Genomic DNA, 15,948 nt, shown 5'->3' with positions numbered 1-15,948 from the left:
TTATTCAATCAAAATATTTTGTATTTAGCAGGGTTGTAATGATCCATTGATATATATCGATACATCAATTGGTTGGTTAATTATCCAATTAGATCGATATAAAGTCAAAACATTGACTTACAATGTCACCCTTAAGCTAAGCTTTAATTTTGAAATTCCTCCTGCACACCTGTTGACAGTTTCCGCCCATCTGTGGTCCTAAACAAGCTAACAGTGGCAGCAGCAGCTGAGATAAAGAGGATATAAACTCCTCTCGGCTTTGTGGACATATTTCAGACAAAGACTACAGCAGGGTGGGGCTCTCGCCTTATTTTGTTAACTACATCTGATTTTTTTTTTTTTTTTATCAGTTTACAATCATCTTAAAAGGTCGTTTACAGGTATTAACCACTCTCCTCTCAGTTCAGCTGAAGTAAATGAAGCGTCATGAAATAGGTGATTTACACCCCCAGTATTTAGTGCAGAAGTATGGGACCCGCTGCTAGTCTAGAAAACAAAGTGGGCAAGGCTCAACAAAAGGTTAAGTTTACAAATATAGGCAGAATTTAAAAGTAATCATAACAGAAAGGTTATATAAATATGCAACCTTAAGAATATTAGTTATTGGTACCAAATTCAGTTTCTGTACCTGGCTGTAAACATGTTTATTTCTGCTGTAAAAACTGGATATTTAACATAAGTGTTAATGTGACATCTAGGGCTTTTGGAGTCAACCTCTAGTGGACACTTGAGGAACTGCACTTTTCTCCACACTGGCTTCATTTTTCAGCACTGGAGGTTGTATATTGACACCCTGTTAAACATTTTGACACAAACACCCGCACACATAAAACATACTTTGTTTAGTTTATTTTGTCTCAGTCTTTTCTTACTGTTATTACTACTTACTAATGCATTAAATGTGTATAAATCCACAACTGAAAGCTGTTCCAATCAAATGAAGTGCCATGTTTCTCTTTTTTACACATACCACATGGCCCAGATGTAACCAAAGGTATGCCCCTTTGAAAATGACAATTTATGCGTTTGAGTTGTTTTGAATGATGTAAGTTTTCAGAGTCACAGACAAGTTTGAAAGATGGAGTCTGATGCACATTAGAGAATATTTTCAAACATTTCTGTAAATAAATATTTGTGCTTTAATGTATTTCAGACATACTGTGAAAAGTGCTCTTCAGGGACCACATATTGATTAATTGGATAGATTTTTTTTCACTGTACTTGTTTATCATAATGCTAAACTCCCTCTGGGATTTAGTCAATTCAGCCCTTGTTTCCAGTAAGTGCAGAGTGAAAAGGGCTTGTTATTCTTGGGGGGATTTTACTGGCGATGTTGGGGGATGTAACTCAGGATTCAGTGAGACAAAGCCGGCCTCTAAGAGGAGTATTCCCCGTAGTCCTCTGCGCTGCGTCGTCCAAAGTCCATCCAGCCCATATAATCTCTGTCAGTTATCCTGTGACCGGGGGCCGGACCGCTGGCTCTGCTGGACAAGGAGGTTCTGCTGTGGTTGGGGGAGACTGAGGGAGACAGAGACCACACAAAATGTGATCAAGCTGTACTTTTTCTTTCTGTACTTAATGAGTATTGAAAATATCTCTGAATGAGGTGGTATGTCAGTCACATGGTTTGTTTTGCTTTTATTCTCATCTCTGTGAGCTCAGCAGGTCTCACAGTCACATGGTGTTGAGTTAAAGAGAAACAGAGACGCACCGTGACAGAGAGAGTGAGGTCAGGAGGTAAGGCGATGAGCAAAGGAGGTGAGGGCAGTGCACACAGGCTGATGGAGGGAAATGAATGAAACAGAAATGGAAAAGACAGAGGGAGGGGACGAGAGGGAGGTATGGAAACATGAAGAGAGGAGAAAGAGAAAGCTGGAGGGAGGCGAGCAATGGCAGATGGTGGGGCACAAACGCAGCATGACTGACGGCACAGGGAAAGAGAAATAACAAGAGCAGAAGGGAAATAAGCCCATGGGAATGTTCTGTGTTATGAGATGACTGAAGGGAGGATTCTTGCTGCAGTTACATGACTGACTCTTCGTTCCGCTCACCTTTCCTGGAGATGAGTCTGGCCAGGAGCTGGTTCAGGCCGTCGCGAGCGTCTGCCTCCTCCTGCTGCTGTTTGTTGTAGTTGGTCAGCAGGCCTGGTGGGGGGGCTGGAGCTGAGCGGGAGTGGCGTGTGTGGTTAGGTGAGGAGGTGGGCAGGCTGTCTGATGCATGGGCTTCACCTTCAGCTTTCTGTGACTGGAAAAAAATATATATTTTGAATAAAAAACTAAGATTTAGACATGTAGCTGTACTTGTTTCTTGGACAGATGTTTTGAACAATACATACTTTTTGTTATTTAGCAAAAATAAAAGGCTGGGATTGAAACCAAACCACTTTTTCTCAAATCAGCATTCTTAACTTCCAGGTTTGACCAGCTCTGATTAAATTCAAACTAACCAACATAATTAGACACGTGAGGCAGCAGATGTTCTTTCTACTGCTTTGATTTGGATAGTTTGGTTCTTAGGTCTGTCATTTACTAACCAATTAATTTCATTTTTCTCTTTTTTCATCATGGCTGACTTGTATTTCTATGCAAGTCTGTGGGTTTTTTTCTCTATCCATGTATTTTTGCAACAAAAAATATGACTAAAAAAAGTTTAAAAAATATATATATATAATTTCAGGTTCAGCCTATGGCTTCTTTCCTGCATGTCTCTCCCCAGCTCTTCCTTTACTCACTGTCTGTGACACTGAGTAAAGGCATACAAAGCTCAGAAATATATCTTTGAAAAATTGACTCAATTCCTTGGAATAACTGAATTGGCCAATACCAAAAACACAGTGTGAGGGAAGTACAGAGTGTTTAAAAGAAACGTGGAGGGTGATTGGCTGAACATTCTGGCTGTCATTATGGGTCAATCAGCAACAAAACATGAGCTAGTAGACAAGCACCACCAACAAGGAGTAAACTTCATACTAGGAGCTGTAAAGGTTGCCTTTGTCGTGTCACCAAACAATTCTTCACTATCAGTGGAGCCAGCTGGTAAACTAAATCCTTGCTGAAGCCAGTCAAAAGAAAGTAAAAACATCTTTTCCAGTTATCATAAAACTGACGCTACAGCTGCATCAATGCTAATATGGTCAGTGTATTTTCTGGCAGATTCATTTTCTGGTTGAAACCAGACTCAAAAATCGTGAGAAAGTCTCGTTATTCCGTTTCTTTGTTTTTGACAAAAATGGAAAAAATGGAAAAACTAGCCTTCTTTTCATTTTTAACAGAAAATGGGGGTAAAATGGAAAAACTAGCCTTCTTTTCATTTTTAACAGAAAATGGGGGTAAAATGGAAAAACAAGCCATTTTCCCGGTTTTCATTTTGACAAAATGGAAAAAAAACAAAAACCAGAAAAATTGCCATTTTCTCGTCTCTTTTGTTTTTGGTCACAAAAACAGAAGAACAAATGAAAGCACTTTTGAAAAAAAGGAGTCAAATTTTTGTTTTTTTCAATTCCGTTATTTTGTTTCTTTCATTTAATGAAATACTTGAGGAAAAGTAAATTGTGTGACCTATTGGGAAAGGTGAGCATTTCAAAATAAAAGCCTCCATGTCAAAACAAGAGCCGTGAATTGTGTTTTACAGTATGAAAACAGAATTTTTTATATATATAGCATTTAGCGTTGGTATGAACCTGACACCAGACACACAATCAGCAAATGCATGCTGTAAAAGGCCTGCTATGTTTGGACCTGAAATGAAAATACAACATAATAAAAGGTAATAAAGTCAAAGTCCATCAATCAACAGTTCATTTACAACTTACATCATTTCTCATACATTATACATAGAGCATATATATATAGATGGCCTATTATCATACCGTAAAACAAAATGGATAGCTCTTGTTCTGACATGGAGGCTTTAACTTTGAAATGCTTTCTCAAATGGTCAATTGATTTCCTTTTCCTCAAGTATTTCATTAAATGAAGGAGACAAAATAACAGAACTGAATGAAACAAAAATTGGGCCCCTTTTTTGTGGTTTTCTGTTTTTGTGACCAAAATGAAAAAAAACAAGATAACAGCTTGTGTTTCTGTTTTGTTTTTTTGTTTTTTTTTCCATTTTTATCAAAAACAAAAAAATGAGAAAATGGCTAGTTTTTCCTTTTTTTTTTTTACATTTTCTGTCATAAACATAAAAACAGAATAACAAGGGTTTCTCCCGATTTTTGAGTCTGGTTTCAACCAGGAAATGAATCTAGCAGTAAATGCACTGACCTAATCTCTTCACCAGCTGCCATTGTTTACAAGCTTGCAGTTCAACAAACCAGTCCATAGCACTGCTTCTTTTTCCTCAAATCATATTAATTGTTTCAGTCATTGTTTGATCATTAACCTTACCAGCTTGAAGATTTGCAAAAATCTCCATGATGAAAGACAGACCCTGACTAATCCATAGGTAATTGCAAAATCAGATTTGACTTGTTTACATGTGCTCGTGTAACAGGGTTATTATGTAATGTTGAAGTTTGTCATAATGTATTTTTATGTCCATTAAATAGTCCTTTAATTTTCAGTAAAGTTACCTTACTTTGTCATCTGAGGAAAAGGTGATACACAGATAAAGGATATTTTCTATCCTCATCTATGCAATGCTCCTTTTATTTGTTTGCTAATAGCGCTCTCGTGTGATGGTGGTGGTAATAATACAGGCGGGGGAATCTCAGGTCATCTTCTTTTTTGCTAACAATCCCATACACAGCGTGTACTGAAAACTGTGTGTTTGTTTTAAATGTTAAACTTCAAAAATAACGTAACCCAAATTAAAATGAATATAAAGTAACACTGATATTGTCACCACCTTTTGTGACAGTTGCTAGCAGTTATTTAGTGTTTATATTGTTTTGCCGAGTGAAGTTTGTCTGCTAAGTGTGTTAGCTTTGTAGCTACTAGCGACTCTACCTCATGCTCTCTTGTTTGCAAACTGTGCAGCTAAATCAAATTTGGTGTCTGTTAAAGTGTGTAATTCCCTCTTTATTCTGATGTGTAGGGGTTGGAGTTGTACTGTATGATTCACTATCACCAACTATATCTTGTGTTTTTCCTGACAGTTGTGTGCTGGAAAATAAATGCTGTGAATCTGAGTGAATTTATTGCGTATGCTGAGATAAAGACAGAAAGAAAGGGTTACACTTGTACTTATGCATTTTTGGAAAAAACCTTGTTCACATGCTTAATGCTTCCTCTTCACCTTTTGCCACACTGATGTGGCAAAAGGTGTGTCAGTCCTGACTCATTAGCTGCGATGCTAACATTAGCAATGCTGGCTCTCAGGGTTGGTAATGTGCTGTGACCTTGCAAAGCAGGTGAATTGGCCAAATCCCATGTTTGTCATCAGGGTCCACCTTGAAAAGCTCTAATCTGAAACCATTGAGCTAGGTCTGAAAATGGACCTGACCGATCAGCTTCATTTAAAGCCATGGGTGGGGTTTAGTTTTACTGGAAGCTGACAGCAATGGTGCCACTCTAGTGTTTAGTTGGAATTTAGCCATATTATAGCAGTAGTTGTATCTCTACCAGACCACAATTCTTTGTCAAATAAAGAGCAAAGTACAGCACTTAAAGCTTTTCATGATGAAAAGAAGTTTTCACTCTGCTCCTGACCTGCTTTGGCATGAGTTTGCGATAGTTACAGAAGGGGTTTAGCTGTACTGTGAGCCAGTATAAACAATGGCTGTTGCTGGTGTAGCAATTAGTTAAGATGCTGCCAAAGTATGGTGGCAGTTTTATCAGAACTGGGTCATTTCTTTATTAAAACAAGAGCAAAGAGCCACACTCAAAGCTTCTCTTTGCAGAGAACATGTTTCTGCACTTTTACCAACCGGCCCCAGCATGTTGCAGCCTCAGACAAGCTCCACCATCATAAACTACAGTAGCTCCTGTCTGTCCAGCTCAGGTTACTTCTGAAGCTGCGCATGCGTACTACCTCATTTTGTCTTGTTGCTCTGATTGGCCCATAATGAATGTGACAGAACATCTGTCCCATCAACTTATACTCATTTTCTGAAAAGTTTAACCCTTCCCAAACGCTTTGTATGGCAGGTTTCCCAAATGAATGTGAAAATGGATATATGGAAGTCTATGTGGTGTGTCAGGTTAAATATACTGTATATCTAGTGTTGTTTTGTGTCTTAGCAGTTAAACTTTTCTACCCTCTTGAAAACCCTATCTTGCCCATTTTCATAGATACTTTGTTAAGGATTTCTGTAATTCCTACCATTAAGGAGATGGATATTGATGGGATGAGCATGAAATTAATTTCAGCTTCAGTCCAAATTGCTGCTTCTCAACACCATTTCTGCTGCTTGCTATTTTTGATGTTTCTTCATCCATTTCTGCTTGCGTTCTTTACTTACATCCAGAAGTACCATCACTATGAACCAGATTAAATGGTATAAATACACTGAATAAAACCAGTTATTGAGAAAAAGAGCTCAGTGTTTTCATCCATTTTTTTCAATACAATCCCTGTAAAGTGATAAAAAAAAAATGTATTTTAGGTTTGTTGTACCACAGGCCATTGTGTAATGAACCACCAAGCCAAATTTCAGTCATGAAGAACATCTTTAAGTTTATAATGTCAGCCTCAAAACTATGAAAAATAAGGCACTAATATCTGTTCTCGGATGGTGTGGGCGTGTCAGTTGATTGAGCTGAAGCCACACCCACTCACAAGAAATATGATCTCTCAACTTAAAAAAAAAAAAAATTCTGATCAGAGCAGCTGCCTGGCTCCATGCCAGAGCAGAGAGATAGGAATTATATTTATTTACTGTTTTCTGGCACAAATGTTTTCTGGCACGATGCTTTTAATGACCTGTAGGAAACAGCAGCTGATAGATTTGGGGAATTTACCTCACAATGAAAAAAACACAGCATGTGGCTGGCTTTCAACTTTCAGTGGTGGCTGTCATATCATTCACATCATTGTAGCATTGTGGGGGCGGGGCAATTCCCCATTAAGACCGGTGATGTCATTAGCTCAGATTTTTGTCTTGCTCAAATATCAATTTAAAATCCAAAATTTAATCATACATAGATCTCAGTGTTCCCACATGTTTACAGAAGTTATTCCAACATATCTAGTGTGTTAAGGCCCACATTTTGGATTTTCCTTTACAGGGACTTTAATAGCTAATGGCCTTTGCAAAGCATATTGGATTCTGCTGTTTACTGGAATAATCAAGTAATTCCAGAAATCAGATAATGATTAGTTTCTAAGTGTGTGTGTGTATTTACACTGTATTTTCCCAAGGCACACCTAAGATCAAGCCAAAATCTTAAGGCACACCATACTCATATCCTTGCAAATCAGCCTCTTTAACACGTGTTAAAGTATCTTTAATTGTTGTTAATTGTAGTAATAACTAATAATACTAATACTAATACTAATACTAATTCCCATGGCACATCTAAACTTGCCTCAAGGAAACTCTAGCCATGCATGTTTTTTTGTGTCTTACCATGACTTGTGAGGGCAGACTCAGGGATCCACTGGACAGAGCAGCCAGGAGAACACACATACAGATTCCTACATTCATGACTGTGAGGAGAGAAAGACAGACAAGATAAAACAAAGTTAAAGAAGTCCTCCACACCTAATGTGACCACTTTATCCAATATATCCATTTACTGTCCCCCCACTGCCCCCTTTTATTGCCTCCTTCAGCCTGTTAAAACAGTGTGAGGGGAAATAATCACAGGCAATGAAGGTCCGGCAGAAAGCGGCGATTTATCTTTCGCTTTGTTGGAAGCAGGGCGGCAAGGGGACGAGATTAACCTGTGATGATTCAGCCGGACCCTGAGGCGAGCATCAGTTTGCGTCTAGTACACTACGTGCTCCCTGGTTTTGTCACCGTGAAGACCGCAAAATAGTGAGAGTTTGTGTGTGGTAGCTTTGATAAATGTATCTGTCAGCGTCACAATCCCGAAGGACCCTGTCCAATTATCTCTTCATCTTCACTTTGCTCTCTGAGCTGGTTTTGAGACAGAGGGTTAATATTAACATGACAGCACTGAGAGACCAATTACAGTGATCAGATTCCTTTTTTGATCCCTGTGGTCATTGATCATGATGGATTAAACAAAGAGAAAACTTAATCACCTTTGTATGCCTGATTAGATGGTCAATTTTTGCTGTTGCTTCAAAAACTTGCTGCTGTTGGTCACTATGATAAAAAGTATGCACATACAAATGGAAAAAATCACCTTATGCATCATTTATCAAACTGATTTGCTAACGTTACATACATCCACCTTGGAGGCTGACAAAGCAGCTTATTAGTTGTGATAAATGATGCTTAGTGCCAGAACATTCCTCCAGAACAAATCATCCAATTAAATCAAAGCAGCAACACTGATTGCTCTGAGGCTTTCAATATATGATCCCTCCAAACAGACACACCCATATACATACATAGACTGTATAATGATCTCTTCCTATTACCACCTTAACTCTTGCAGTGAAGCAAATATTTGAACAAATACACAGACATTGAAAAACTTGTTCAAATCAATATTACAATAAATGGACAATAAGCTGCATAATATTCTAATAGTGATTCACTTCTGCTTATTTTCACCAGGCATGATTATAAATCATACACAGACATACATAAACACATGCAGGCTGTATAAAACACAGTATCATACAATTTGACATGAAACCTCCTAATGTAGTGTTAAATCAAATGATGCCTGGATTATCATTATTTCATGTCTGTAACTGTATTACAGCAGTTCATCTGAATATTTCTGTTTTAATTGACAGTGTCGGTGTAAGCAGTCATTCTCTTCATGCTAATATAATCCCTGCTAGCAGCTGGTCATTGTTTCCCATTCATTATTCAACGGGCTGGTAATGATGTGCCACTCTAAAGTGTGTAAAACCCTCTTTCCTCCACTCTACTCTCCTCCAACTCTCCTCTATTTCAGGCTCCTTTCTTTCCTCATCTGTCCTCTCATAGAAAAATTAATTGCACTTAAAGGGATTTTTGTGCTCTTTTATTGCAGAGATCAGACTTATTAGAAGCATATTTGCATGGGCTGGTAGTGATGAAAAGTGTGTGAAAGCTCTCTCCTCTGCTCTCCTCTCTTCTTTTACATCACTTCTTTTACCTCCCCATCCTCGCTTCCCTTCTTTTATCCCGCCTATTCTTCTACCTCTCCTCTGTTAGACCCTTCCTTTACCTCTTCTCTTTTCTCTTCTTCTACTTTCTTTTACCTCTCCTCTCTTCTTTTTTACCTTTCTGCCCCTCTTTTTCCCCGCTTGCCTGGTCTCCTTTCCTCTCTACCTTTCTCTAACCTCTCCTCCTTTATACCCTTCTTTTCTTTTACTGATCCTTTTTTATCTCTCCTTTTTCCCCTCTTTATTCTACCTTTCTTCCTTCCTACCCTTATTTCACCTCTTCTCTCTAACCTCTCTGCCCTTCTTTTACAACTTCTCCTTTTTTTACATCTCCTCTTTTTCACCCTTCCTTCGTCCTTACTCTTTTACCTCTTCTTTTTATACCTCTCCTCCCTTCTCCTTTTTTTCTAGCGTCTCTTTTACCTCTTCTCATTTACCCCTCCTCTCTTTTTACCTCTCCTCACTTCCCCTCTTCTCTTACCCCCTCTTTTTTATCCTCTCATCCCTTCTCCTCTTCTATGACCTTTTTACCCTTCCTTTACCCCTTCTCCTCTTTTTTACCTCTTCAATTACCTCTCTGCCCCTTTTTCTTCTCATATTTGCCTCTCCTCCACGCTGCCTTTCTCACACTTCTCTGTTCTCCTTTTTTTTTTACCTGTCCTCCCCTTTCTTAACCTGTTCTCTACACACATTTACCCCTCTCTTCTCTTCTTTTACCTCTTCTCCTCTATACTTATTTTACCACGCAATCCCTTTTTTTTTTTTTTACCTCTCTTCTCCTTATTCCTCTCCTGCTCTTCGGCAGCTCCTCTTATCTCAACTTCTTTTGCCTCTATCCCTCTATACTCTTGTTTCTCCTCGCTCTATTCCTCTTCATTTTCCTTTCCTCTCCTTATTCCGCTCCCCATCAACAACTCCCCTTTTCTCCTCTTTTGTACCCTTCCTCTCCTCTTTTAAATCAACTCAATTTTCTTTTATTGGCATTAACAAAAAGATGTTGCTGTCAAAGTATCACAGAACAAATTATCTGTTTCCTTGATTATTATTATTAGTATGATACTAGAATCCTTATTATTATTATCATCTGTATCTCCTCTTTTTTTTCTTTGACATCATCCCACTCTCTCCATCTTTTTCTCTCCCCTCCCTTCCTACCTTACTTTTTCTATTCTTCCCCCTTCCCTTATTCTGCCTCCCTCCTCTCTTATGTAGTATGATAAAGAAAATATAAAGAGGTTTTTTTAAGACTCCACTGGTGATTAAATTTACTGAGTTCAGCCTTTTAGACATGTATTTGCATGTTTCCCTGCCTTCAATCATTTAGATAATCTTACTCTGAAACTCAACAATCACAGAAAGTGTGATACGGCATAAATTATGCAAAAATCACATGGGCAATTTGTCTGCAGGCACAATTTAAGGGGAGAAAGAAAAACCCAGTCTCCTGAACTGAAAAAAAAAATGTAAATCCTCTCTGATTAGTATATGGTTAATATTTTAAGCAGGCTGTGATTTGTTGTCATACTATAGTGCATATTTTTCCACAGAGAAAGCAGTCAGTAAAGTTTAAAAACACCTGATTCAGAACAAATAATGGGAAAAAATAGATTGCATTGTAAAGAGTGAAATAAATGAACTTCAATTAGACTTAAAAAAAAATCTAAAAGCTCACACGTTTAAAGATTTTATTCATCCTGTATAAAAAGACAAACAACTACGGTAAAGTAAAATCTAAACATTCAAAGAACCACAACCACCTTTCCAAAATAAAAAAAACTACTCTTTTTTGGTAATTGTGTCATTGCTGCTGTAACATAACTAAAACCAGCGTAAGCCATTGTTATCGGAGTAATGCTGTATTCCTACCTGCAGCTGTTGAGCATCCACCAGCAGTGAAAGTCTCAGTGTAGAGTTTGTTCCTTCACGTTCAGGTTGGAGTGAGTGTCTGAGAGGCTGAGAGTGGAGACCACTTTTATACTGACACACAGGAAGTGGGAGGATACCGGAGGGCTGGGAGGAGCCGGTTGCTGGCGCAGAAACGGACAGCATTGACGCAACTGAGGACGCATACTGCAGACGCACAAACTCATTCGCAAACTGGGACGTATACATGAGCACGCATGAGAAATGAAGAGGGGGTCTGGACGAAGATGACAGCTATAATTGTCTCTTCACTCACCTGTCTGAGAAATAAAGACACACCTTCACTCATTCTCTGTTTAGTGGTTTATAACAGAGGCTGAGGGCTCTTTAAAGCTCTGCTGTGTGCGAGCATAGAGCATAGAAACAGCAACAAGAACAGGCATGAATTTAGAGACAGTATTAGAGAGAGAAAGTTGTAATTTTAAAATCAAAACTAAAATGAGTGTCTGTCATGTATTTGTCTTGTGTATTCATGTATGTAGATGGAAACAGACTTTAGAAAGTGAAAAGAACAACACAATCTGTCCTACTGTGTTGCTCCAGGCCTGAAAATTCATCCACTGTTTGTCTGCAACTGTCTTTCTAACGGAGCAGAAGAACAAATGCAGTTCAGTGCCCTTCACATTTCTCTGAGGGCGAAGTGGCGTCGAGTTTAGTCTTGACGGGTCACGAAAAGAAATACATTTCTCTCTGCTGCTTTCTTTTCTTAATACCACGAAATGATCACTAATGGAGCCCTGACGCAGTTAGTCTGAAGTGGGTCACCATGTAATCCTGAAACTCTGAGTAAACCTTCGTTGCGTGCGATGGATGTGCAGATGCTGGTATGTTACAGAAGAATGAGAAGAAAATGTTTACATGTTTCAGCCTGGATGTTCATCCAAATGCTTGTTTTTAATACAATGTCGTCAAGTTCTGATAAAACTGGTGCTTTAGCAGCATCCACGCTAATGTCTTCAGCCATAACTGCACCGGCCTCTTGTCGCTGTTTGCTTACGTTACGACTGCCACGCCTGAAAATACTGCCCCTCATCGCTGATTGGTTCAGTCACTTTCTAACCGGGCCTAAACGGTTCAGACAGGAGCTTTGCAAGATGGATTCGCCAGTCAGAAACAAGGAAACATGCGTATCCATCTGCTTTGCATGGTTAGTTATTAGTTACATTTTCATAAAAGTAATACGTTACTGAAAGGAGAACCCCCAATTACCTTTCTCTTCCGTGGCTTCAAAACGAGAAAGAAAAAAAAGAAGCTCCTCAAAGCAGCTGCAAATCTGCATGGTTTGTCCTTTATTGTTTCCTGTAGTCATATTGGTACGTAGTGCCGTGCCAGCAGAAGTTAAAAATTCTGTGCTAATACGCACACACTGCTAGCCTGTTGAGCCTGTGAGATAACAGAAAGGACAGCATGACAGTGAAAAATTATCCCCACTAAGTTGGATTTTTGCATGAAAGGGACAAGAACAGCATCAAGGTGAAACGTAAGTTTAAAAAGCTCTGCTTGCTTTAATTGAATCAGCTGTTCAGCCTTTCCAGTTACGTACCATTATTACACACACCGCTTGAATGATTCTGTATGCTTCTGCTCAGCTTGTTATCAGATTGTGAGCATGTTAAAGAGCTTTAAAGGTTTCCCTGTCTGTTAGTGGTGTTATCAGGCTGCAGAGACACAGATTATGGGATGTAAATTAGGCTGTACATTGGCATTAGAGTCTGCACATTTAAAGGCAGACATGAGTCATTAGCTGCTATTTTTACAACCAACAAGTGAAATGAGTGGCTAAAGGGTTATTAATATTTAGTACTGCAAAAGTACTCTAATGCCTTATTTTTAGTAGTAAGTAACTCAGTAATGTAACAAATTACTTTTCTCAGTATGTAACGCAGTAATCGAACAAGTTAGTTTCAAAAGTAACACTACCCAACACTGGTCATGGCAATATGAAAACTGCTACTGAAAGCTGCTGTTGTCTTGCTGTACCTCATTCATGTTTTGAGCTGCTTACTTGTGATGAACCATGGTTATTCTCTGTCATCGGCTGCATGCTCTGTTGCCCAAGCTCCCCATTAATGCTTAACCCCACCATGACCCTACAGACCATCATCAGGGTGTGGCCAAACTCAGCATTTCCAAGTTAAAATGGCATACGCTACTCAGCTCTGCCCGCTTCTGCTGCTGAATTATTTTGAATTGAGGAATCTTTTCAACAAGAATGCACTCTTATTTGCAGTCAGTAGTACTGTCAGCATTGATAAATTAATCAAAATGTGATTGTCCATGATTAGTGCATTAATTTTTAATCACGTTGAAGGGTTATTTCAGGATTTTTGATGTTGGGTCATATGAGGTACTTGGGCCAAGAAAATATCTTGGCTCACCTGTACACTGTGTCGAAAATGTACAAAGCACTTCACTCCCCCACAAAACCCCTAACACCACGGGATGATAACACCACACCAAGCTAAAACAAAGTTTACATTGACATTTGTTTACATTTGTGACTTTTTCACATATGCATAGCGTTCTGCTCACATTGGCCGACATCACTGATCTACCGTCAGCCATTATGTGATGGCATGTAATTATTTGATTACAAAAGAAGAGATGCTGCAAATTCACGAACATACAAAGAGCCTCACACAGGACAGAATAAGCGAATAGCTCGGTATGATACAGCAAATGATGGAACATGACTGATGCCAGCTACACTAAGAGCAGTTTCTTCATCAGAGCTTTTAGTCTAACAGAAACTTTTTTGGAAGTTGTGCTGGTGTTTTGTACATGTTGTAAAGTTATTTCACAGTATACAGAGGACATGGTTTCCAAGTCTTCAGAGTTGTGTTAGTCATAAATCAGTCCAATAATCAATAAATTCACTGCCTTGCCTCTCTCTCTCTTTCTCTCCCACTTGCTCTCCTTTTGTCCATAAGAAAGCTGCTGCACTGAGTGCAACTCAAGGCCTCGGGCATTTCTCAGAAGGTGACTGTTTTGTTCACGCAATTCCCGGATATGTCGTTATTTTCCCACCACATTTTTGTTGTTGCTAGAGCTTTTCTTTAGGCTTTCTGCAGCATGTTTTTTCATTCACAGTATGTTTTCATTGTTGCATTTCTTTTGAATATTTGCACATTTATTTAATTTTTCATATTCCTTTTCTCAGATTAACCTTGTTGGACACTGTTCCTTTATGAGTTACCATATTATAAATCATGCTCAGTTTTGAGGGGGGAAAAATGTTTGAACAATCTTTGGTTAATTTTTCTCATATTCGGAGTAGGGCTGTCACGATATCAGATTTTCCCTTCACGATTATCGTAGGCAAAAAATGTCACGATAACGATATTATCACGATATAAATAAAAATTTAAATAATAACAGGACAATTAATCAAATTTGTCTTTGACTTTATTGATGTTGTGTTCTCTCTTTTGGCAGATGAATTACACTCAAAATACCTGTCTAAGGAGGTACTGCAGCTGCTGTGTCATTGCGGAGGGTAATATTTCTTTAAAAAAATGAAGAAATATTAATAGTTTTATTTATTCTGCAGCATGTGCTTTTAAGCTTTTCCAAGTAAAACCAAAAAAAAACATCTGATTTGGGTTTTTTCAGTTTGGCAACAAGAATGAAATTCCCATGTTGTGATCAGCAGGGTCAATCTGTTTATCAAAATCCAAGATAGTTTTTTTTACATTTATCAGTAATCAGAGATAATGCACTTTCACCAGAGTTAAAGATTCTGGGCTTTTGAGATAACATCAGGAGCATAGACCCCACAAGCCCCCCCGGTTCCACCTCTGACTGATAAACTTATCCACCACACAAGATTTATGCATCATATCAGCACAGTGTCAGAAACGTAGGGTTATTAACACATTAGGAAATAATTAATTACAGACATATTTAAAGAGCACCTGCAGCAGTTTTTTAATGAGACTTTTCCTGTTAGCTCTACTAAAAGAAGTGAGTTAGACGGTTGTGTTGGGATCAGGTCTGAAGTTATTTTTGCTTGCACTAAAACTGTTTAAGTTAATAAACAAGGCACAGTCTAATTTCTTTAAATGCGCACAGAAGCTTTAACGCTCCTCATAGCCCTGCATACAGTAAGTGTCTCCACTGCTCTGATGCGCGTCATGATGCACAGGAAGAGACACTGGCACAGAGATACTGAGCCATAATACTGTTATTTTAGGGGAAATTCCTTCTATCCATAAAAATTGGCAGGTAGGACAGGAACAGAGAGGGGCAAAGAGTAAAAACGAACTCTCAGAGAGAGCTGACGGAGCGATGCGCTCTTTGGCACTCGCGAACAACGATCAGGAAAATAATTCCACCTACAGCTTAAAAAACAAAGGATGTAGTCTGTAATTATCACCCTGATGTTACTCTTATCAATATTGCCCAGTTAATTAGTCCAGGCTGCCAGCTGCCGATGTTTTTGGAGCGTTATAGCTGACAAGGATGTGAGACTTTTTTGTTTCATTCAGTGAGAAAACTTGGTTTAGAACAGTGAAAAAAACCTTATTTGTCAAGGGCAGTGCTCTGTCATTCCGTGTTTTACGTGGATGGTCAGACTTTAGGAGGAACTGGACACGCATGTTGTGGGTGCAAGTGAGAGAGACAGATGGAACACACATGCCAGCAGGTGTTAATGATCAGGAAATCAGGGGGAATGGGCAGGTAGGGTGTTAGCTGTCCGGCGCAGGACTCTGCATCCTGTCCGTTAAGAGCTGTATGATGGAGGAAAAAGAAAACTTGTTTTCTCTAAATGTCTTGCTGGGCTCACAGTGTACGTATGCCGGGGGGTGCATGGAGAGAGAGAGCGGCGAAGTGAGGCTAGATGGTTTCAGA

At 38.9% G+C, this 15,948-nt stretch overlaps 1 protein-coding gene across 1 annotated transcript; it reads right to left on the bottom strand.

Annotated features, from left to right (window-relative positions):
• Nucleotides 1–805: 805 nt before the first annotated feature.
• LOC121513996 (cholecystokinin-like) lies at nucleotides 806–11,110 on the bottom strand. Its single transcript, XM_041794047.1, has 4 exons — nucleotides 11,041–11,110; nucleotides 7,511–7,590; nucleotides 2,052–2,244; nucleotides 806–1,518 (listed from the first exon to the last, which is right to left on the bottom strand). The coding sequence occupies exons 2-4, from the start codon at nucleotides 7,586–7,588 to the stop codon at nucleotides 1,376–1,378; spliced, it is 414 nt and encodes a 137-aa protein (XP_041649981.1). The 5' UTR covers nucleotides 7,589–7,590; nucleotides 11,041–11,110; the 3' UTR covers nucleotides 806–1,375.
• Nucleotides 11,111–15,948: the final 4,838 nt, after the last annotated feature.

Source organism: Cheilinus undulatus, linkage group 8 (assembly GCF_018320785.1).
Source record: "Cheilinus undulatus linkage group 8, ASM1832078v1, whole genome shotgun sequence".
NCBI classification, from domain to species: Eukaryota; Metazoa; Chordata; class Actinopteri; order Labriformes; family Labridae; genus Cheilinus; species Cheilinus undulatus.
This window is presented reverse-complemented; position numbering and strand designations above follow the sequence as displayed.